The 22,276-nt window shown below is 44.6% G+C and overlaps 1 protein-coding gene across 4 annotated transcripts in view; it reads left to right on the forward strand.

Moving 5' to 3' along the window:
• The first annotated feature begins 1,813 nt into the window (after positions 1 to 1,813).
• Positions 1,814 to 22,276, forward strand: part of DOCK5 (dedicator of cytokinesis 5) — a 235,291-nt gene continuing 214,828 nt past the window's right edge. For all 4 annotated transcript variants that reach the window (XR_012417160.1, XM_005562863.5, XM_045398048.3 and 1 more), the window contains exon 1: positions 1,814 to 2,044. Coding sequence is in view for 3 of the 4 variants with exons in the window: in XM_005562863.5 (XP_005562920.2) it covers positions 2,002 to 2,044 (43 nt within the window). In the remaining variant the exon portion in view is untranslated. The remainder of the gene's footprint in view (positions 2,045 to 22,276) is intronic.

Consider the following 22,276-nt stretch of genomic DNA (forward strand, 5'->3'; position numbering starts at 1 on the left):
TAAATTATTTTGGGGAAGATGGTGGAACTCTTTCTGGATGTCAAGTCTAAAGTGACAGAGGAATTTCTTAAATTATTGTTAAACATGGTGAATAAATACCTATTGGTTGATGGAGAAAAAAAAAGCCAGCTCTAGTAGTTACCCACCGTGAATAGGACTTAAAAAAAAAAATTCAAACCTGGTTTTGCAAAAAACCACCAAAGTTAAAATGCACCAATTCTCCAATGAAACTTTACTATCTTGTTATCTCGTTTGCCTACCTATCTTTACTGTCTTTTTTCTTCTTCTTCTTCTTCTTTTCTTTCTTTCTTTTTTTTTTTAGACGGAGTTTTGCCCTGTTGCCCAGGCTGGAGTGCAGTGGCCCGATCTTGGCTCACTTGTAGTCTCTGCCTCCCGGGTTCCAGCGATTCTCCTGCCTCAGCCTCCTGGGTAGCTGGGATTACAGGAGCACACCACCACGTCCGGCTAACTTTTGTATTTTAGTAGAGAAGGGGTTTCACCATGTTGGCCAGGCTGGTCTGGAACTCCTGACTTCAGGTGATCCGCTCGCCTCGGCCTCCCAAAGTGCTGAGATTACAGGCGTGAGCCACCGCGCCTGGTCAACTACCTGTCTTTACTACATGTTAATCTTCCTTTCTTTTACGTTCCTAAAAAGCCTGAAAACCTTCACAGACTGCAAAGAGGATATAATTTCTCTCTAGAGGCGTCTTCTTCGACGGTGAACGTAATTAAGCTGGTCATTTACTCCGCTTGCAATGTTACTTCTCAGTACAAGGTAGCGAGAAACCCCTGGATCTTCATTCTCCAGGTCTCTCCAGGAAGAAATGAATTTCAAGAGGGAGCTCCAGAGAGGGCGCCACCTGGAGCCCAAGGCGGTTCAAATGCGCAGCCCCTTTGGGATCTTCGTCAAGAAAATGCAGTCGTTGACGGAGAAAAGACGGGGATGCGCCTTGTCCCCTTTCCGCGGGGATGCTCTCTGGGCTGCTGGCTGGTTGAGAAAGGGAGGTCTGGGGGTGGACTTTTCCCCTGTGCATGAGGGTCTAAGTTTCTTCAGCTTAGGGTTGGGGGGTCCCCGGAGTTTGGGGATACAGGACTTTCAAATTAGGGCTTTCTAAACAATTTCCCTGCAGAGGATCCCCTAGCAAACGATCTGATACTTCTGAGGAGCCCGCCTCCCTTGCACCAGCTCTCTGGTGATAGAAGTTCTGCTTTCCAGGCTCTAATTGGTGGCCCCAGGAGATCCAGTATGTCCCGGGTACGGCTTCCCGCGCTTGCGGCGAGGGTTCAAGCTCCAGGGGGTAAAGGCAGAAGTCAACTGCTCATTCATTCAACAAATATTTATTGCGCGCCCGCTTAGTGCCAGGCACCGGAGGCGCCCCGGGGCAAGAAACCGCTCTTGCTGATCCCTTTCCGCTCCCCAAGCGTCCGGCGCGCGCCGTGGGAGCGCAGCCCGCATCCCTCGCCCACCGGCCGCCCGGCCTGGGTGTGCCCGGCGCCTCCAGCGCAATCCTCGGTCGGGAGCCCGACCGCAGGGACCCCGCCTCCGGGGTATCAGCCGGGTGGGGAGGGCAGGGGAAAGGCAAAGCGCCGCCAGCGCCAAAGTCCCGCCGGCCCGGGAAGCCGCTCCCGGGAAGCGCGCGAGGCGGAGCCGCAGTCGGTCCCCGCCCGGCAGAGCTCAGAAAGCGGCGCGGGCGGGAGAGGCCGGGCGCCCGCGGCTCGGAGGCGGCCCCGGCGGGCGGAGGGCGCGGCCGGCAGGAGGGGCCGGGGCGGCGCCGGGAGGGGCGCGCAAGGCTGCGCTGCAGCCCGGCCCAGCAGGTGACCGCGGGCGGCGCGGGCACTGGCGCGGGCGGCGCGGAGGGGAGGCGGCCAGCGCAGTCCAGCGAAGTTTGGCGGAACATGGCGGAAGCGCCCGGGGCACGCAGGAGCGCGGCGCTGCGGCGACCGGAGCCGGAGGAGCTGTAGCAGCCTTAGTCGCCGCCGCCGCGGGGCGAGGTCGCCGCCATGGCCCGCTGGATCCCGACCAAGAGGCAGAAGTACGGGGTTGGTGAGTGCGCGCCCCACCTGGTCCCTGCCCGGCCCACGCGGCCAAGTTCGCGGACAGCGGCCCTGCCAGGTTTGCCCAGAGCCCGGCGGAGGACCCCGGCCGGGGGCTCGGCCCGGCTGCGCAGCTCTGGGATTCGGGGGCGGTCGGATCCCTGACCAGGGAGCGCCGATGGGGAAGTCGCCCAGGGTTTGGGGACGCCGAGTGCTTCCAAGTGCAGTTGAGCTTCGGGACAGTAATCCCGCTCTTGCATCCCAAGCTCCGGCACTTCACACCGGAGAAATGTCAATGCGAGGGGGCGCGCCTGTGTGGCTCGCCCCCGTGCGCCCAGCGTGGGTTTCACCCGAGAGTAGGTGGCCCCCGGGGTCGGCACATGGGCTGGTGCTCGTGGTCCCAGTGCTTTCTGGCCCCACTTTCGTAGGTTCTTCTCAGACGCCCCTTAAGTGAGGAGTTGAGGGTGGAGAGCCGCCCTGCCCCCTTTCCTCCAGACCCTGGGATCTTGATGACAGTTGTGAACTGGATGGAAACTAGAGTCGTGGTGTGGAAGTGATGGAAGGGACAGGAAGTTGTGGCACGGGAAGGGGGTGGCTGGCCCCTGGGGCTGTTTGTGCGCACTCATCTCCTAACGGAGCCTGGCTGGAGAGGGTGTAACGCTGCCTTCCGGATCCTGAGTTTTATCCTGGAGACGAGAAGAGGACATTTTTATTAAGGAAACGGTGCCAGACCCCGTGCTGGGCACTTGGCATCACGAACAGCGGTGCTGGAGAGCCCCGGGTTGTGCGCAGGGGGTTGCTGGTGGTGGTGCTTTGATTCCGAAATAATGAATGTGCGGGGGTTTTGACCCAGGTGGAAAGTCAGGCTCCTTTGGCTTTTTATCAAGGATTGAGGTTATTGAGGGCCTGTGGGAAGACTTCTGCCCTGAGCGGGGTGATTACAGTGGCCGTTAGACCTGGGGTGATTCCCTACAATAAACACAGCTGAGTGTGTTGCGAATTTTATCACTTCCTCTCAGGTCCATTTGGCCTGTTTGTAATTTAATCTTTGACTTTACTCCCTTACTGAAGTCCTGTTTTTCCTCACCTCACTGGTTAGTGAAGTGCAGTCTCAATTAAGAGCTACTCTACGTGCCTAGGGGCTTTTCAACTCTGTGGCCAGGAGTCAGGGTTTTTTGTTGTTGTTTGTTTTGTTTTTTAACAGTCTCATGATTACTACATTATTCTTAGGTTGCGATCCTTTATATATTTATTATTCTTTGTTTTCCCTCAGTTCAAAAAGTATTCTTTTTTGCTCTTAAGTTGCTTTTAGAATCTTAGTCTCTCCCTTAGCTGCACCTCGGGAAAGGGCTCTTCTTTTTTTTTTGGTTGGTTTGTTTTTGAGAAGGACTGACTGACGAGGTGGTCATACTCTATTGCCCAGGCTGGAGTGTAGTGGCGCAATCTCGGCTCACTGCAGCCTCCGCCTCTGGGTTCCAGCAATTCTCCTGTCTCAGCCCCCGCCCCCCGCCCCGAGTAGCTGGGATTACAGGCTTGCATCACCACACCTGGCTAATTTTGTATTTTTAGTAGAAACCGGGTTTAGCTCTGTGGGCCAGGCTGATCTCAAACTCCTGACCTCAGGTGATCCGCCTGCCTCGGCCTCCCAAAGTGTTGGGATTACAGGCGTGAGACACCTCACCCGGCCCCTAGATGAAAGCATATTTAACAATGCCTAATAACTATGGCAATGTTATCAAATCTAATTTTAACAGGATTAAAAGCCCTTTTCAAAACTGTTGAGTTGAGGGTAAAGTAAACATGTTTCACAAATGTGGTTTTTATTGCCATAGTCCTAGGAGCAAGTATAATATGTTTTTAATTTTTCATTTGCATGTTCTGGAGTCAGTTTACTGTGTCACTTACAGGTCAAGAAAAATATTTGGGCCAGGTGCGGTGGCTCACATCTATAATCCCAACAATTTGAATGGCAGAGGCAGGAGGATTGCTTGAGCCCAACAGTTCGAAACTAGCATAGCAACATAGCAAACGGGTCTTTACAATAAATACGAAAAAAATGTAGCCGGGCATGGTTGCCTGAGTCTGTGGTTCTAGCTACTGAGGAGGCTGAGGTGGGAGGATTGCTTGAGCCTGGGAGGTTGAGGGTGCAGTAAGCCCCCATCACAGCACTGCACTCCAGCCTGGGTGATACTGTGAGACCTGATCTAAAAACAGCAAAAACAAAACAAAACAAAAAGAACTATGTGTGTGTGTGTGTATATATACATATGTATATGGAAATATGTGTGGAAATTGTGTGTGTGTGTGTGTAAAATATTTGGATTGCATTTCCAGGGCCTAGGTGTTAGGAAAATTGCTCCAGGATATAATTCTGAACACTTATTTCACCAGACATAGATTCTGGTTGGTCTGGGTTTGGCAAAAGGACCCACAGTTAGGATAAATTAACTGAAGAGAGTAGTGTCCATTGCTTATTCCTAAAACTCATCATTGTTTTTTGTCACCTTCTTGCTTACATTTCTGTCACCTCTCTGCTTGGAAGCCTCTCATGGTCAACAGGATAAAGTCTGAGCCTGACTTCCAAGGTTCCTACAATCTGGTTCAGCCTATCTTCAGCATTATCTCTCAAGGCTTCTTTCACTAGCTCTCCAATGCAGACCAACTGCCCTTCCCACTGTTGTGCAATATACCCTGCAGAGTCCCTCCTTTGGGACTTTGCTCCCATTGTGCTTGTCCCTGCCAGGAGTGCCCTCCCGACTCTGCCTCAGACAGCTCACCTTTCCTTGAGGGCTCAAATCCATTCCTACTCTCTCCTTCAAATTTTCTATTTGTCAGACTGTCCCAAACCTTCATGCTGCTTCTTTACAGTTCCTGGACTGTGCCATCCTTGGGTTCGGTGAATCAGACCATTATGGTTTTGTATACCTAGCACTCAACGGGTGTACCAGGTATTGGTACCTTCAGTCTGCTTGTCCTTGATGTTGGGGTGCTGTTCTAAAGCACAGTAACCTAGCTTCTCTGGTGATTGAATGTGGTTTTTTTCTCTTCTTTTTCTTCCCATTAGGCATAACATCTCATTCACCCCAATATGAGTTTAATTTTGTTTGGTTAGATGGAGGAAGGGAGAGCCTCCACTCTGTCTTTATCTCTGCAAGTAAGAGAATGAGATATTCTGCTGAGAAAACAAGGAAGCATGGAGCAGACAGACTTGCTTAAATATAGTTGGGAAAACTGGCTTTTTGGACTTTTCTAAGTGTCTACTGGACAGATTTGGTTTCTGGGTGAAGAAACCGTAGAATAGTCATGTTGAAGCATTTGGATGACTATTCCGTGCTAGCTATGACTTTGCCTGTTGTGCTGTAAGAGAAGTGTGCCTCTGCAGAGCTTCTCTGTGTGAGGATAGAGCTTTGGGCTCAGTTTGAATTGTGCCTGCTGAAGCTGGCAGTCGCTACTGTCATATTTTATCTTGGTGCCACTCTTGGCTGTTCCCGACGTATCCTAGACGTTTCTACAGGGACTGAAATGCAGCCTGTCTGGGCTTTCTTAGTTCTTAAACAGCAGTGTTGGCTCCGGCTTTTAGCATTAAGTGGGTCTCAATGGTTTGTGTGTGTTATCAAGTGAGGTGACTGATCCATTTGATTCTTTAAACTGATGGTGCTCTAGTACCCCTGTGTGAAGTGCTCAGTGGCTAAGTGTTCTTCCCTGGAGATGTGGAAAATGTGCTTTTTTCTCATCTTTTTTCTTTCTTTGTTTCTGTTTTCTCTCTCTCTGTTTTTTTTTTTTTTTTCTGTCTGAGCATATGAAGATATAAAACACTTTTAAGCAAACATTAGTGATAAATATCCAGAATAGTCTGATTATAAAAACATTTATTTTCAAGTTTGCTTCCACACAAGCTGTTTATGTAAAGAACAGCCCCCGATTAGATTGACTATGGATTCTTTGCAAAGCTTTTGTTTTTCTTTTCTTTTCTTTTTTTTTTTTTTGAGACAGGGCCTCACTCCACAGCCCAGACTAGAGTACAGCATGATCATGGCTCACTGCAGCCTCCCACCTCAGCCTTCCAAGTTGCTGGAACTGCAGGTGTGCACCACCATGCCTGGCTTAAGTTTTTTGATTTTTTAAGTTTTAAAAAAATTATTTTAAAGATGGGGTCTCTCTCTATTGTCCAGGCTGGTCTGGAACTCCTGGCCTCATGTGATCCTCCAGCCTTTAGCCTCCCAAGTTGCTGGGATTGCAGGAGTGAGCCATGAGCCTGGCTGATTTTTTTTCTTTTCTTCTGAGACGGGGTCTCGCTCTGTCACCCAGGCTGGAGTGCAGTGGCTCAATCTTGGCTCACTGCAGCCTCCACCTCCTGGGTTCAAGCAATTCTCCTGCCTCAGCCTCCTGAGTAGCTGGGATTACAGGCGCCCACCACCATGCCCGGCTAATTTTTATATTTTTAGTAGAGACGGAGTTTCACCATGTTGGCCAGGCTGGTCTGGAACTCCTGACCTCATGTGATCCGCCCACCTTGGCCTCCCATAGTGCTGGGATTATGGGTGTGAGCCACCATGCCTGGCCCAGAATCGTGCTTTTTGCTAACGTCCTCAGGTATGTGGTTTCCCACCTGATTCTTCTCCACTATGGATATCATATTCCACAGACTATAGCTGGGGTGGCAGAACTGGGAGCGACCTCAGGGAGTAAGCATCCTTTCCTTTAAAAGAGAGGAACTTGGTGCCTGAAGAGATTAAGTGAATTGCTTAACACCAAGGATTCTTGCCTTTTTGGTCACATGAATCCTTGGCAATCTGGTTAAGCCAGCAGACCCCTTTCTTAGAATGTTTTTAACTGCGTAAGGTACGATACAAAGTTCCAAGTCACTGCAGAAATAAAAATTAAGTAAAATACAAAGGATTGAAAATGAAAACAGCTGTATTGAAATACAGCTATGAAGATGTTTTTCAAAGTTCGTGATATTGCAATATGTGTACTTCTTTATTAATGCATGAAGTACCAAGATCTAGTGACAGGTGTAATAACTACCATAATTTTGAATTAGTTATGAGCACATATGATTTTTCAAGATATCTGCAGTAACCATAATATGATATAAAAATCCCTGTGATTTTTATTGGTGACAGTATCACAGGCGCTACTAGTGCAATCATGGTTTGTTGGTTACAGTCGTAAAGTAAGTGCTGAATGTCAGAAAATAGAGATGTAACTTTTTTTCTTATTCAAGTCTGTGTATCCTCTGGATTTGACAGATTAAGTATCCTTGGCTGAGGATCACATAGCTAATTAGTTACAGTACCATCTGAGCAACACAGTGATACTTGCTGACCACCTCTTTACACATAACACTGTGCTGGATATTATGTAATTATAATGACCTGAAGAAGGCCTGGCCTTAACTTGGTCATGATTTAACAACATTGAGGCTAGGAACAAAAGGAAAAGAGAATTAGTATTCACTGAGAACTTCCCTTGTGAGGTACCATTCTGAACCCTTTATTTTAGTATGTTCCAGGGACATGTGGAGTCTTGGAGACACTTTCGGAATGTGTGCGTGTGTGTGGGGGGCGGGGGGAGTGGTCCATGAAATTAAAACTTTCTTTTTGCCATAATACTAAGACATTATCGGCCTGTTTACATTCTCATTCTCTTGTTAGTGTCTTGTGGAGTTTTCCAGAGGCTTTGCAAAGTGCGATATGGCCACCGATGGAATGCAGAGGCAGCTATGAAGACCCAGCTGCCTATAGTGAAGTCAGACATTAAAGAGACTTCCAAATATGCAAAACAAAGCCACACTTCTAAGTGTTTTTGTTTGAGAAAATAGTTCTGTTCATTGAAAATATGTATTTTTATAAACATGTATTGGATTTATCATAGTTATTTTAAATTAAGTACCAAATACTTTTTTAATGTTTCAGTTTGAACTTCTGATATGATAAGTCGTGATAGATGTCACCCACATAGACAGAAGCTCTTTGGGGGTTCTCAGTAACTTTAAGCAAGTAAAGGGTTCTGAGACAAACATTTGAGCTGCTTTACCTGATATTTCATTAAATCATGGTGGCAGTGTTATGAGATGCTGTTGTCCCCTGTTTCTGAATAAAGGAAACAAGGTTTGCAGAAGATGAGTTTCTCATCCATGGCCATGTAATCTCACTCCAAAAACAAAATCTTTATCCCATGTTGTATTTCCCAAGTTCCACTTGTTCATCGTCATCTTGGTTTTGTCATGTCCAGGTACCACTGTGTAGCAGCTTCAGGGCTATTGCCATACCCATTTCCATCTGTATTTTTTCTTTCTGTTTTAGGAGACAGGGTCTTGCTCTGTTACCCAGGCTGGAGTGCAGTGGTGCAATCTCAGCTCACCGCTGCCTGGACCTCCTGAGCTCAAGTGATCCTCCCACCTCAGCCTCTGGAGTAGCTGGAACTGCAGACACACACTACCATACCTGGCTAATTTTTGTTGTTGTTGTTTTTGTAGACATGGGGTCTCACTATGTTGCCCAGGCTGGTCTTGGACTCCTGGGCTGAAGCAATCCTCCCACCTTGGCCTCCCAAAGTGTTGGGATTACAGGCGTCAGCCACCACGCTCAACCTATACTATTTGCTATGTTATATTTTCTTCATATTGTCTGCTTGTTTTCTTTTTTTAATTTTAGCAGTTACTGAAAAAGAAAGCCTTACATTTCTACCACTACTTGCTGTAGGAAAGAAACAATTGTAAAAGTGAAAGCAACAAAAATAAGAGCGGTGTATTAGATTCTGGTTAGATACTGCTGCTGTCAAGCCTAGAGCCTCAGACCTGCTTTTTCTTCATTAAAAAAGGAGGAAGCTGATGCCCAGTGGAATCTTTCTCTTTGGTATAGTGTCCATTCTCATTTTTCATGGTAATTATGTTCTGTTTAGTCACAGTGAACACTGAGTTAGTGAATACTGACCCGTTGCTCCTCGGGGAGAGGCAGGGTTCCTGTGAGCCTCTGGTCACAAACTTTTCATCAGCCGATCAACACATAACCTTATTTTATGTGTGTTCATGTTTAAAGGTATCTTATTTAACATATATAGTTGGTTCACTAACATTGAGCTCATGGCAAAAAGCACTGTAACTCATGCCTGAATGAAGAAACTTACCTAACGTGTTTTTTTTTTTAAGGCACATTACAGCTTTTTTTGCATTTAGGAACTTAGCACTGTAGCACTATGCTTGGGATCATTTTAAATAGCAAAATCACCAGCAAAAAGCACAAACATGAGGCCAATGTGGTGGTTCACACCTGTAATCCCAGCATTTTGGGAGGCTGAAACGAGAGGCTCCCGTAAACCCAGGAGTTTGAGACCAGCCTGGGCAACATTGTGCAACCCCGTCTCTACAAAAAAATACAAAACATAGCTGGGCATGGTGGCATGTGGTTGTGGGCCCAGCTACTTGGGAGACTGAGGTGGGAGGATCATCTGAGCCTGGGGAGGTCAAGGCTGCAGTTTGCTGTGATTGTGCCACTGCAGTCCAGCCTGAGTGAGCGAGTGAGACCCTGCTCAAAAAAAACAAACAAACCAACAACAACAAAAAAAAACACAAAAATAAGTAAAATATGGCAGTAAATAGACCACAAAAAAGACACTTCTTTACAATATGCGAGCTGAAACAAGAATGCAGAGCGTCACCTTGCTCACTCTCAGCTAGGAACTTGTGTAGGAGTATTGGTTTTAAGGTTTCATATGCATTTTAGTGAGTAGGTGAATTCACAAATATGGAGCCTGTCAACAATGAGGATCTACTGTAGTTCCGCAAAACGATAATTGAAGCTGGGCGCGGTGGCTCATGCCTGTAATCCCAGCACTTTGGGAGGCTGAGGTGGGTGGATCACCTGAGGTCAGGAGTTCGAGACCAGCCTGGCCAACACGGCAAAACCCCATCTCTACTAAAAATGCAAAAAAAATTAGCCAGGTGTGGTGGTGCACACCTGTCATTGCAGCTACTAGGGAGGCTGAGGTAGGAGAATCGCTTGAGTGCAGGAGGCGGAGGATGCAGTGAGCCAAGATCATACCCCTACACTCCAGCCTGGGTAACAGAGCAATTTCATCTCAAAAAAGTGAAAGATCATTGAAAATGGAATCACTTCCATTCCCTATGGGTGTTTTTGTTCACAGATTGGATGCAGTTGATTTTACTTCTGGAAACATTTTCTTCTCTAGACTTTCTCTAGACTTTTGATCCCATTTCTCCATGGTTTTCCTCCTATATACCCACCATCCCTCCTCCCTGCCTTCCTTCCGCTTTGCCAGAACTTTAAGTCTTGCCATAGCCTGGCTGGCTTTTCTGTCTCCTTTATCTACCTGCTACCAAGTGATCTCATCCCCCGCCCTGGCTCACTCCCATTCATTTGCTGCAGCCTTCCACATTGATAGCCCCAGACCCCTTCCCTGTGCTTTGGAATCACATCCAGCTGTTCACTGGGCATCTCCCAGTGGCTTTAACAGGCAGTCCCTGCTTCCAGGACGGAAGTTTGGATCCTCTCTAACCTCAGAACTGCACTTTCCCCAGTTCTTTGCTATCTGTCCAGTGGCCCAGGCAGAACACTAAGTCACCCCACATTCCATCTGTCATCAAGTTCAGCCCTTCCTCCAAAATACGTGCTCAGATTATCGCTCCTGATGTTTCCATTTCAACGCAAGCCTGCATTAGCTTCTGCAGGGCTACTGCAATGGTATTTATTTATTTATTTTCTTTTGGAGACAGAGTCTCGCTCTGTCACCCAGACTGGAGTGTAGTGGCACATTCTTGGCTCACTGCAACCTCCACCTCCTGGGTTCAAGTGATTCTCCTGCCTCAGCCTCCCGAGTAGCGGGGACTACAGGTGTGCATCACCACACCTGGCTAATTTTTGTATTTTTAGTAGACACGGCATTTCACCATGTTGACCAATCTGATCTTGAACTCTTGACCTGAAGTGATCCACCTGCCTTGGTCTCCCAAAGTACTGGGATTACATGCATGAGTCACCACGCCCAGCTGCAGTGGTCTTCTAACTGGACTCCTTACCTTTTTTTTTTTTTTTTTTTTTAAGATGGGCGTCTTGCTTTGTCGCCCAGGCTGGTCTTGAACTCCTGGTCTCAAGTGATTCTCCCGCCTTAGCCTCACAAGTGCTGGAATTACAGGCATGAACCACCAAGCCCAGCCAAGAGGAACTTTTTAAAGGCAAGAACTTGACGTTGCCACCTCCCTGCTTCCACTTTCCCATTGCAGTTGGGATGACACTGAAGTTCCTGGTCATGCCCTCCAGGCCCTGTGGGATCAGACCTGCTGCCTACCTCTTTCCCTTCTGCATTCCAGCCACACCAGCTTTATTTCTGGTTTTTGAACTTGCCAAGCTCAGTTTGACTCAGGACCTTGGCACTTGCTCCTCCCTCTTGTGGAATGTGTTTCCCTAGATCTTTAGATGTCCGGTTCTCTGGTCGTATTCAGATCTTCCTTCAAATAATCCCTGCTTAGAGAGAGCCTTCTCTGAGAAGAACCCTAGCTGCATGATCCCGCCTCCTTGCCGACACCTCAGAATGTCTAGCCCTTTTCCTTTATTTACTTGTTAGTGTTTACTGTCTGTCTCCCATACTAGAATGTAAAGTTATGAGGACACGAACTCTTTTTCATCGGTATGCCCCAGCCCTTGGAATAGCACCTGGCTCATAATAAGTCCTCAGTAAATATATGCTATGTGAATAAAGGAATGCTGACCCCATCATCTATTTAAATTCATCTTGCTTACCAGCAGCAGGATTTTGCCTACACTTTGGAAAATACCACCCTATGTGTGTTGCCCATGAGAGAAGATTCGAAGGCATAGAGAAAGGGATGTTCAAGTAATAGAGAAAATAGATTTAATAGACTGCATAAGCAAGAGATTATGTGAATCCTGTGGGGTGGGCGAGGACCTAGAATCATAAATGCTGCATTATTAGATGGAAGTGATGGGATTTGCTTTTTTATTTTTTGGTTATTATTTACGGAGGCTTTATGGAGGAAGGGGCATTGCAGACTTGGCTACCAGGAAAGAAAATGCTTGACCATGTGGTGCACAGGGTTTAGGAGGTTCTGAGTCATTGGGTTGGTGCTGTGTTGAGCACGTAAATTGGAAAGGAAAGAAGGTGCGATCTCATGGAAGAAACAAGACATTGAGATTTATCTGTTATTTCCCATTTCCAATACAAGGAGTTGAGATTCCTTATAAAAAGAGCATATGTACTGTACACTCAGTAATTAAAGAAAAGGTCTGAGAAATCACAAGTAATTTGGAGAAGAAGAAAAAGTAATTTAGAATACTGTTTGAAGCCATGGTTATTCAAACATTAGTCTGTCTGTCATATAGCCATCATGTTAGCTGAAAATATAAATTAATTTGTGTTTTTCTCTTCATCTAAATTTCAAGAGACACATCAGTGGAGCTTGAATGTAAGGAATCAAATCTCATTGTACTTAATTTTACCATAAATCAAAGTTTTCTAACTTCTAGCCTATTTCCAGCTGTATTCAATGCAATGACATTATAATTATAATGCAATGCATATAAAAGATTTTGGTACTTTCAAAAGAATTTTTTAAAAAGGAACAATCCAGTTCTTTGGAATGAGTTGGAGTGGAATTGAACCACATAGTTTGTTCTTCACTAAATATTTTGGCTGGGCACAGTGGCTCATACCTGTAATCCCAGCACTTTAGGAGACTGAGGCTGGAGGATTGCTTGAGCCCAGGAGTTTGAGACCAGCCTGGGCTACATAGTGAGACCCTGTCTATTATTTAAAAAAAAAAAAAAATTAGTAGAAGGAAAAATCGTTTTCCCCTTCCTCAAACAGGTAAAAACACCCAGAATATGCCTACTCTCCGAGGACATTACAGGACATAATAAGCCCTTTGGGAGTCCTTTGACTGATTTATAGCTACACCAGCATACCTCAGGAATAATGGATTTTTTATTGTCAAGCTTTATAAAAGTGTTTTTTGAGAAATTATTTTGAGGCAGAGATGCGGATGAGCATGTTGATTGTATTTTTCCAAGTAATGTTTGGGCCATGTCCTCTCAGAGCCTGGGCTCACTCAAACGATTGTGTGAATGCTGGCAGCCACTTCCCAAGCAAGAGACAGAAGTGGGCTTTGTCTTTCACAAAGCTCTGTGCCATTGCAAAGCCACTGTTGTTCGAACGGGTTCATGGTCATTATCCACCTTTTCCCAAATGTGCCATTTGCTCTCATATTTCCATAGCTGATTAAACCCTGTCACTGTCCACATCAGATGATAGTTGGACCCCAAAGATGCCCTCTCTCTAATGATCATGAATGTCTTTGTCTTTTATTATTATTGTTATTATTGTTTTGAGAGGGAGTCTCGCTCTGTTGCCAGGGTGGAGTACAATGGGATGATTTCGGCTCACTGCAACCTCCACCTCCTGAGTTCAAGAGATTCTCCTGCCTCAGCCTCCCAAGTAGCTGGGACTACATGCATGTGCAACCATGCCCAGCTAATCTTTTTTTTTTCTTTTCCCTGAGACAGAGTCTCGATCTGTTGCCCAGGCTGGAGTGCAGTGGCGTAATCTTGGCTCACTGCAAGCTTGACCTCTCGGGTTCACTCCATTCTCCCACCTCAGCCTCCTGAGTAGCTGGGACTACAGGCGCCTGCCACCACACCCAGCTAATTTTTTGTGTTTTCAGTAGAGATGGGGTTTCACTGTGTTAGCCAGGATGGTCTCGATCTCCTGACCTCGTGATCTGCCCACCTCAGCCTCCCAAAGTGCTGGGATTACAGGCGTGAGCCACCGCGCCGTGTCTTTGTCTTTTAAAGCTGCTTGAGGGAAGGAAAATGCAGTGGAGACTGATTCCCTCTTGAAAATAACTCTTTGCTGACTCAGCCGAGGTGCATTAAAATGCACCCTCCTGATGGGTTTGTTACCTGTGTACCTGCAACAAGTTGCATCGTATTTGGTTTGTACTTTCTGTGAGCCTGGAACAATGTGGCTCTCATGACCCAGTCTTCCCTGCCAGAGACCAGGTATAAGACTAAGTCACGGCCAGACATGGTGGTTCACACCTGTGATCCCAGCACTTTGGGAAGTTGAGGTGGGTGGATCACCTGAGATCAGGAGTTCGAGACCAGCCTGGCCAACATGGTGAAACCCCCATCTTTACTAAAAATACAAAAATTAGCTGGGCACGGTGATGTGTGTCCGTAATCTCAGCTACGCAGGAGGCTGAGGCACAAAAATCACTTGAACCCGGGAGGCAGAGGTTGCAGTGAGTTGAGATTGTGCCACTGCATTCCAGCCTGGACAACAGAGTGAGACTCCATCTCAAAAACAAACAAACAAACAAACAAAAAACTAAGTCATAGGTAAGACTCAGTTGTCAAAATCTAAGTTTTGCCCTCTTGTATGTAGAATCAGAAGATACTAAGAGCCAGAGTTTGTAAGTATTACCTCTTGGTTAACACCCTTGTTTTATCAGAAGAAAAAAAGCCCCAGAGACATCAGATGACTTATCTGAAAGTCACACCGCTAGTAGCAAATTTTTGTTTCAACTTGCTGTCTTCTAGCTGCTCTCTTTCTCTTTATTTACAGCTCTGGAGAGAGGTTTGTTAATCAGATCTCCTTAAAGGTTCGAAGAGTAAATTCTCCCCTCTCCATCTGAAGGGGAAGATTCCTGTGTCTCCTGGGTTTTTTCCAGGTGGAGGTTTTGTTATAAGTAAGGTTCAGCTGTTAAATACCTTCCCCTTTTTAAGAGTTCTGGGAAGGAAGTATGTTTGGGGAGGTTTGAGCCTGCAAAGTGGAAGTGACACTGTGGGTTCCACGGTTTGGCCACTGACTTCTCACTAAGGTTTCAGCCCTTAGCACTGTGGTATTGACGTGATATCAGTTGCAAAATTAATAAGTAATGTGGCTTTGTCACTATATCACAGGCATATTTGAGAATGAACATCACTGTGTTTTGCAAAGTTTAAGGAGTGAAGAAAGGGTCGTGTATTGCTAATAAAGGATTATTATATTAGTAACCTGGATGTGAGAGAACATTTCTACTTTTTCAGACCTGTATTTCAAATAAAATGTGATGCCATCTTCTGAAGACTTAGGAAAAGTTTGAGTAAGTACCTTCTCCCTCAGCTTCCATTTCTGCTGTATTCTTTTTTTTTTTTTTTTTTTTTTTTTTTGAGACGGAGTCTTGCTTTGTTGTCCAGGCTGGAGTGCAGTGACACCATCTCAGCTCACTGCAACCTCCACCTCCTGTGTTCAAGCAATTCTCCTGCCTCAGCCTCCGGAGTAGATGGGATTATAAGCATTTGCCACCACACCTGGCTAATTTTTGTGTTTTAGTAGAGACGGGGTTTCACCATGTTGGCCAAGCTGGTCTTGAGTTCCTGACCTCAGGTGATCCTCCCGCCTTGGCTTCCCAAAGTGTTGGGATTACAGGCATGAGCCACCATGCCCGCCAACTTCTGCTCTATTCTCTTTGCTGGGAGTGGACAGCTTTACCCTAGAGGAGGAGATGCAGCCTCTTCTCATGCAGAGACAACCACTGTCGTTCTCCATCAGGAGCAAACTCCTGAAATGGGGCAATATCTATCCATGTGGGACCAGAGGTGCTGGTGCTGGTGCTGAGCTTTGAGCTTCCTTCAGAACAGAAGTAAACAGCAAGTTGCCCTTGTTCTTTACCATAAGCAGAGAAGGCCTGTCTATCCATTTGTGACTGCGTGACTTGTTTTAGATTGTTAATGTACATTTTGCAGAATACTGAGGCACATTTTTGTGAACTGATATGGTTATATATACTTTCAATCAGTGGATACCGGAAGCATTGTTAAACATTTGATGTCTTTTATAAAATGACATTCTTTTGGAAAAGAATCCTAAGGACCAAAAATGTTGGGAACTTTGGTGTAACTGAAATGGCAATGTGCTGTAGCTTATAATACTTTGGAGTTCATTGTGACTTGAAAATTCCAGTTAAAATTGGTATAATCTCTATCATGTATTGATTAAAAATGCACATACCCTTTGACTTAGCAACTCCATTTCTCTGAGTTTATGTTACAAATATACTCCACATGTGGGGAATAATACATGGACAAGGTTATTCATTACAGCATTATTGATACCAAAAACATGGAAACTCTCAAGTGTTGACTGATTGGGGATGGATTTAGTAATTTATAGCACATGCGTACAATGGAAAACTATACAGCCATTAAAAAGAATCTGGCGCAGTGACAGACAAAGTTGACAAAGGTGGCAGTGGCATGTAGTGGTTGAAGGATGATCTTTTCAAAAAATGGTACTGAGTCGTTTGTTTATACTGAACAAAATGTATCAGGACCCCTTCCTAATACCATATAAAAAAATTGATTCCAGCTGTATGAAAGATAAAACAGTGAAAACTCTTAGAAGAAAACATAAGAGCACATCTTCATGACCTTAGAATAGACCTTCTATAATTTAATACATTTAGCTTTCTGCCATTCAGTTAGTTACTTATGACCATCTCTTTGTTAATCAACAAAAACCAAATCCAAGATTTTTACTTGAATAAAGGGCAAAATAAAACATGCCTGTGCTGGTCTGACCTCTTTATAATCCTAATTTTTAAAACTCGTATAATTACATCTTATTAATTGTAATGTTAATTTGTTGGTTGTTTAAGGATCTAAATGCCTACTTCTTCTTCTTTTTTTTTTTTTGAGATAGAGTCTTGCTTTGTTGCCTAGTCTGGAGTCCAGTGGCGCAATCTCGGCTCACAGAAGCCCCCGCCTCCCGGGTTCAAATGATTCTCCTGCCTCAGCCTCCTGAGTAGCAGGGATTACAGGTGCATGCCACCATGCCCGGCTGATTTTTGAATTTTTAGTAGAGACAGGGATTCATCATTTTTGTCAGGCTGGTCTGGAACTCCTGACCTCTGGTGATCCGTCCACCTCGGCCTCCCAAGATGCTGGGATTACAGGCGTGAGCCACTGTGCCCGGCCTAAATGGCTATTTCATGGTGAATAAACCATTAGCCTCAGGCTTCGTCTAATCTCTGTGTTTAAAGACAATAAAGTATGATGTAATTGTATTATTTTGATAAGGTAATACTTAGTCCCGTGACATACAAAACACTGGGTGTAGCATTACATAAAACAAAGTATTTCAATAATGAAAGAGAACATTTATATATAATTATTTCTATAGTCTAACAGTTTCACTAATACATGCCTTTAAAAAAATATGTTTGAGTTACCAAAGAAGATTGAGATACAGATGTTGACTTGTTTAGGGCAACAGGTTAAGCTAACATTAGAACGCTGCTTACTACCTTTAGTCCTGCAGGCTGTGGAGCTGGGCAGTCAAGCCATGCTTGAAATCAGAATCGTCAAGGTAGATGCAAGAGCTATCGGCTGCAGAGTGGAGTTTTGGAGAGTAGTTGCTTGTGCCTGGGATTTTTGAAGTCCAAGTCTCCTAACTTTTATTACTCTTTACCTTGTGAAGTCATATAAGGCTCTAAGCCAAGTAAGAAGGAAGGAATAAGATTAGCACACTTCCTGGTCCAGTGGGCAGTACGTGATCGCAATCTGAAAGTTTGCTCAGTCGCAGCCTCCCTGACAGTACCCTTGCCTGGCAATCAGGTGCCTTTGTTTGCAGAGTGGGACTGATTACCAAGTAGTTAATATTGGCTGGCTCAGAGCCTGTCCTCAGAGTTCAGAATAGATTTGAGTATATTTTTGATTTTAGAGCCTTATGGCCAGAAATGGCCTTATCTTGCAAGAATCTTCCTGGAAAAAAAAATGTGTATATATATATATATATACACACACACACACACACACACACACACACACACACATATACATATTTTTTTCTCTTTGAGACAGAGTCTCACTCTGTCATCCAGGCTGTAGCGCAGTGGCGCGATCTTGGCTCACTGCAACCTCCGCCTCCCGGGTTCAAGTGATTCTCCTGCCTCAGCCTCCCCAAGTAGCTGTGACTGCAGGCATGCACCCCCCACCCCCCAGCTAATTTTTGTATATTTAGAAGAGACAGGGTTTCGCCATGTTGGCCAGGCTGGTCTTGAACTCTTGTCCTCAAGCAATCCACCTGCCTCGGCCTCCGAAAGTGTTGGCATTACAGGTGTGAGCCGCTGTGCTCACCCCTGGAAAATATTTGAATTCCAAGGGATCTCTGGGTGATGGGACTGTTGCTTTCTTCTGATCCTGTGCTTTTAGGGTGGTACTCACTCGCTGGCTTAGAACAGCCTGGAATCCTAAGAGGAATGAATGAATGAATTCACACACAACAAACTAATGTGAATGTTTTGAGTCACGCCACCTTGCGTGTGAATCCCCACTCACTGCGGCTAACCCACCTCACTGCTCTGAGGAAGCCCATGTTCACTCAGCACCTTCTATGTTCCAGGGGCTTGCTGGGCTGCATGGTGGTGAGGATCACACAGTGGTCCCCCTTATCCTCAGGGGATGCCTGAAACTGGGCATGGTACCTAAGCTTGTATATATGATGTTTCTTCTATACAAATATATCTATGATAAAGCTGAATTTCTAAATTAGGCACAGTAAGAGGTTATCAACAATAATAATAAAAAAGAACAATAAACACAATATGCCAGTATTACCATCCTTGCATTTTGGGGCTATGATTAAGTAAAATAAGGGTGACTTGAACACCAGCACTGCAGTACCATGGCAGTTTATTTTTGAGAATTTTTATTTAATATTTTTGGACCTTGGGTACCTGAAGCCACAGAAGGGGACACTAGGAGACTACTGTGTAAGATAAAGAGTCTATAGAAACACAGAAGCAGTAGGAAGGGATTCATAATGACTGCTTTCCTTTTCTTTGGCTTGATAAGAGTGCCACAAAATACATCTCCAGTGTCATGAATTCATGGACGTGTGACCCAGTAGCTCTTTACCAGCCATTTCTGGTCTTAACATCCAGATTATCATAGAATCTGAGGATAGGAATCCATTGAGGACAGAATCCTGAATGACTGTCTTATGTGCTTGAAAGCCTGACACAAAGAAGGCTGATATCTTCTTGAATTAAAGAGTTGCTTGCATATAGAATATACTGGAGTCATTTTTCAGAAGATCCTTACATGGCTTGGCAGAGGGTGGCATCCAGTTTATCTTTGGCGGAATTAGAATTGCTGCTCAAGAATGTTTTCAAATTGTTTGATAGCTTCAGGGAGGTCTACTGGTAAGCTCACAAATTCAGAAATAGTTTGAGGCTACAGAAGAATTCTTTTCATGTTTGACCTGTGATTAAGCCAAGAGCCTTGGAGATTTTGAATCTGTCTTATATTTTCTTTCCTGAATGAGAAATGGGTATCTTTGCTCAGTTCCGATTTTGGCAACATGACTTATTTCAAAAACAAATAGCTCACTCTGTGAAGCAAACCCTGTATCACTCTCCTCTGGGGGCCTTTCGATTCTGATATAATGCGGTGGCGTGGGGGATAGATTTTAGACCAGGAAAACAGAGAGCCTGTCATTTGTTGCCCAAAAGACTCAGTTTTAAAGATCAGTTTGGAGTCTGTCAGGGAGGACATATGGACATACTGATTTTTTCTTTTATTTGCTTTTTTCCCCCCTCTCTTTACTTTTGGTTTAATTTCTTTTAGGACTCAAGGTACAAAATTCCATGTCGTGGAGGCATTAGCTAACAGTTGTAAAACCTTAGGAAAAGTACAGCATCTCAGTGGTCCTGCCTTCCTAAAATTGCTCCTATCAAGACATACAGATGGAGGAAATAGAAATATCTAAAATGAAACATGTGTTCCTTCATCTTAGATGTCTTTATCTTCTTGCTTTTATCAACAGCCTTAAGTGACAGGGTTTTATACTTTTGGAAGATTAGAGGGTTTGTTTGTTTTTCTTGCAGAAATAGTTACTTATACCATGTTCATTTGTCTGCTTCAGTTCTGAGAATTCTTTGCCAATTTTTTTAATAGCATGTGTTTGGATGAATTATAGACTTCATAGAAGTAACTTCAGGAGTTGTCGACTTCATAGTCAATACAACGTGATGAGACCTTGTCTGTACTTTAATTAACTTTTTAATAAAAGAAATTTTAAAAAATTTTAGGGGCATTTAGGTTTTTGGGAGATAGTGCATGGAGTGAAACTAATAGAGAAGTATTGATACCAGGATTAGGAAGTTGGGTTTGTATTTCAATCTCTGTTACAGGACCGACCAAGTGGTTTGACTCTCTTTAGCTTAGTTTTTCCATCTGCAAAACAGAGATAATATTTTCTATTACCTTCTAGATTCTCAGAATGTGATGAATTTTCAGTTGTTGAAAATTTCTGCAAATGAAATAAGCAATGCCTGTTAGGCCACATTAATGGACTAAAAGCTGCTAGGATCTAACGTTGACATGCCATTGAACTTTCTGTCTGAAGACTTATTCAGGAAACTTTGTCTACAAAAGCTTTGGTGCAAAGAACCCCATTACTTTATGGCCAAATTTTCTTTACGTGCCAATGGTAATCCAGTAGTTTTCCTTCTAACTTCTGGGTGGCTTTCATATACTCTTCAGACTGGCTAAGTTATACGCAATAGGAAGAACTAATTTTCTCCCCCTGAGGCTGAACTTGTGATCTTTTTCATCTGGTTTCCAGTTCTCAGATTTCCCCAAATCTCTCAGTCGTCTTTCCCAAAGTATTTAAAGGAAGATTGGTTTTAACAGGGTGCTATGGACTGAATTATGTCCCTCACAAATTCCTGTGTTGAAGCCTCAGTCCCCAGTGTGATGGTATTTGGAGATGGGTCCTGGGAGATGATTAGGTTTAGATGATATCATGGTGGGGCCCTCATGAGGGGATTAGTGCTTTTTTTAAAAAAAATTATTTTAAAAAAATTATTAAAAAGTTAAAGTAGAGAGAGGGTCTTATTATGTTGGCCAGGTTGGTCTTGAACTCTGGCCTCAAGCAATCCTCCCGCCTCAGCCTCCCAAAATGCTTGGATTACAGGTGTGAGCCACTGTGCCTGGTCTCTTCTTTTATAAGGAGAATGCTCTCCCTCTCTTTCGCTTTCTCTCTCTCTCTTTCTCTTTCTCTTTCTCTCTCTATGCCATGTGAGGACACAATGAGAGGGTGGCCATCTACAAGCCAGGAAGAGAGCCCTCACCAGAAACTGACCATGATGGTAACTTGATCTTGGACTTCCAGCCCCCAGAGCTGTTAGCAAACACATTTCTGTTATTTAAGCTACATGGTCTGTGGTATTTTGTTATGGCAGCCTAAGCTGACTAAGACACAGGGAGTTGAGTGTTATTTGAAATACGAGCCCACTGTTGCCAGATCAAAGTTTAATCTCTGTAATTTAATCCTTGATTTTCCCTCCTCTTTTACAGGGATTTGAATCTAGTAAAAGTAATTCACATGCACATCAGATCATGCCTTTAGCAGCCTTCTGGCCTTGAAAATCCTGCTGTTGCTGATTCAGTTGTCAGGGCCCAAATCAGTTGGGGAACTCATGAGTATGCAGGTCTAGAATTCTAGGTGTGGGAAAGTGGGAGAGAGACGTGGGTTACTGAAGGCTTGTGCAAATAAATGCTCTGTGTTCATCTTCACCTATTCACCAGGTACCTGAGTAGCAGGTATCCACTTAGTACTTGGAATACTCAGAGATAATGCCATTGCACACTTAATTGATACTTCTGCTAACACTTAAGTGGACATAGATTCTGTTTTTGGGAAGTTTATAATGAATTAAAAGACCACAAAGTATAAAAACCATAAATAACTCCAGGGAAAGGAAGGCTGAACAGGAAAAAAGTTGCAAAAGAGTCCAGTTGGGGTTATGGGAGTTTAGAGAAGCAAAGATTATTCTAATTGAGGGAGCTGGGGAAGCTTCAGGGAAGAAGTTGAACTTTACAGAGATGGACATCAGGTTTGGGAAGGCTGGGTACCTGGCACAGCGTGAGCCCTGGCCCGAACGCAGGTATTTGTGGCAAGTGGATAATGAGGAAGTTGTCCATTCTGGCTGAAGCAAAGGGTGGGTGAAGTGGAAAAGAGGGAAATGATATAGATTGTGTCAGATTATGGGGAGACTTGTTTACCTTGATTTTGTTTCTTCCTCTTTAACCATTCATGCTGCAATAGTGTGCTGGTAAACTGGCTCTCTAGAGTGGGGGAAAAAAACTGAGTTTGTAGCATTTGCCAATATCTATGGTGTAAATACTCCCACAGTGGCCAATTTCAGACCAGTAGTGGA

Source organism: Macaca fascicularis, chromosome 8 (assembly GCF_037993035.2).
Source record: "Macaca fascicularis isolate 582-1 chromosome 8, T2T-MFA8v1.1".
NCBI lineage: Eukaryota > Metazoa > Chordata > Mammalia > Primates > Cercopithecidae > Macaca > Macaca fascicularis.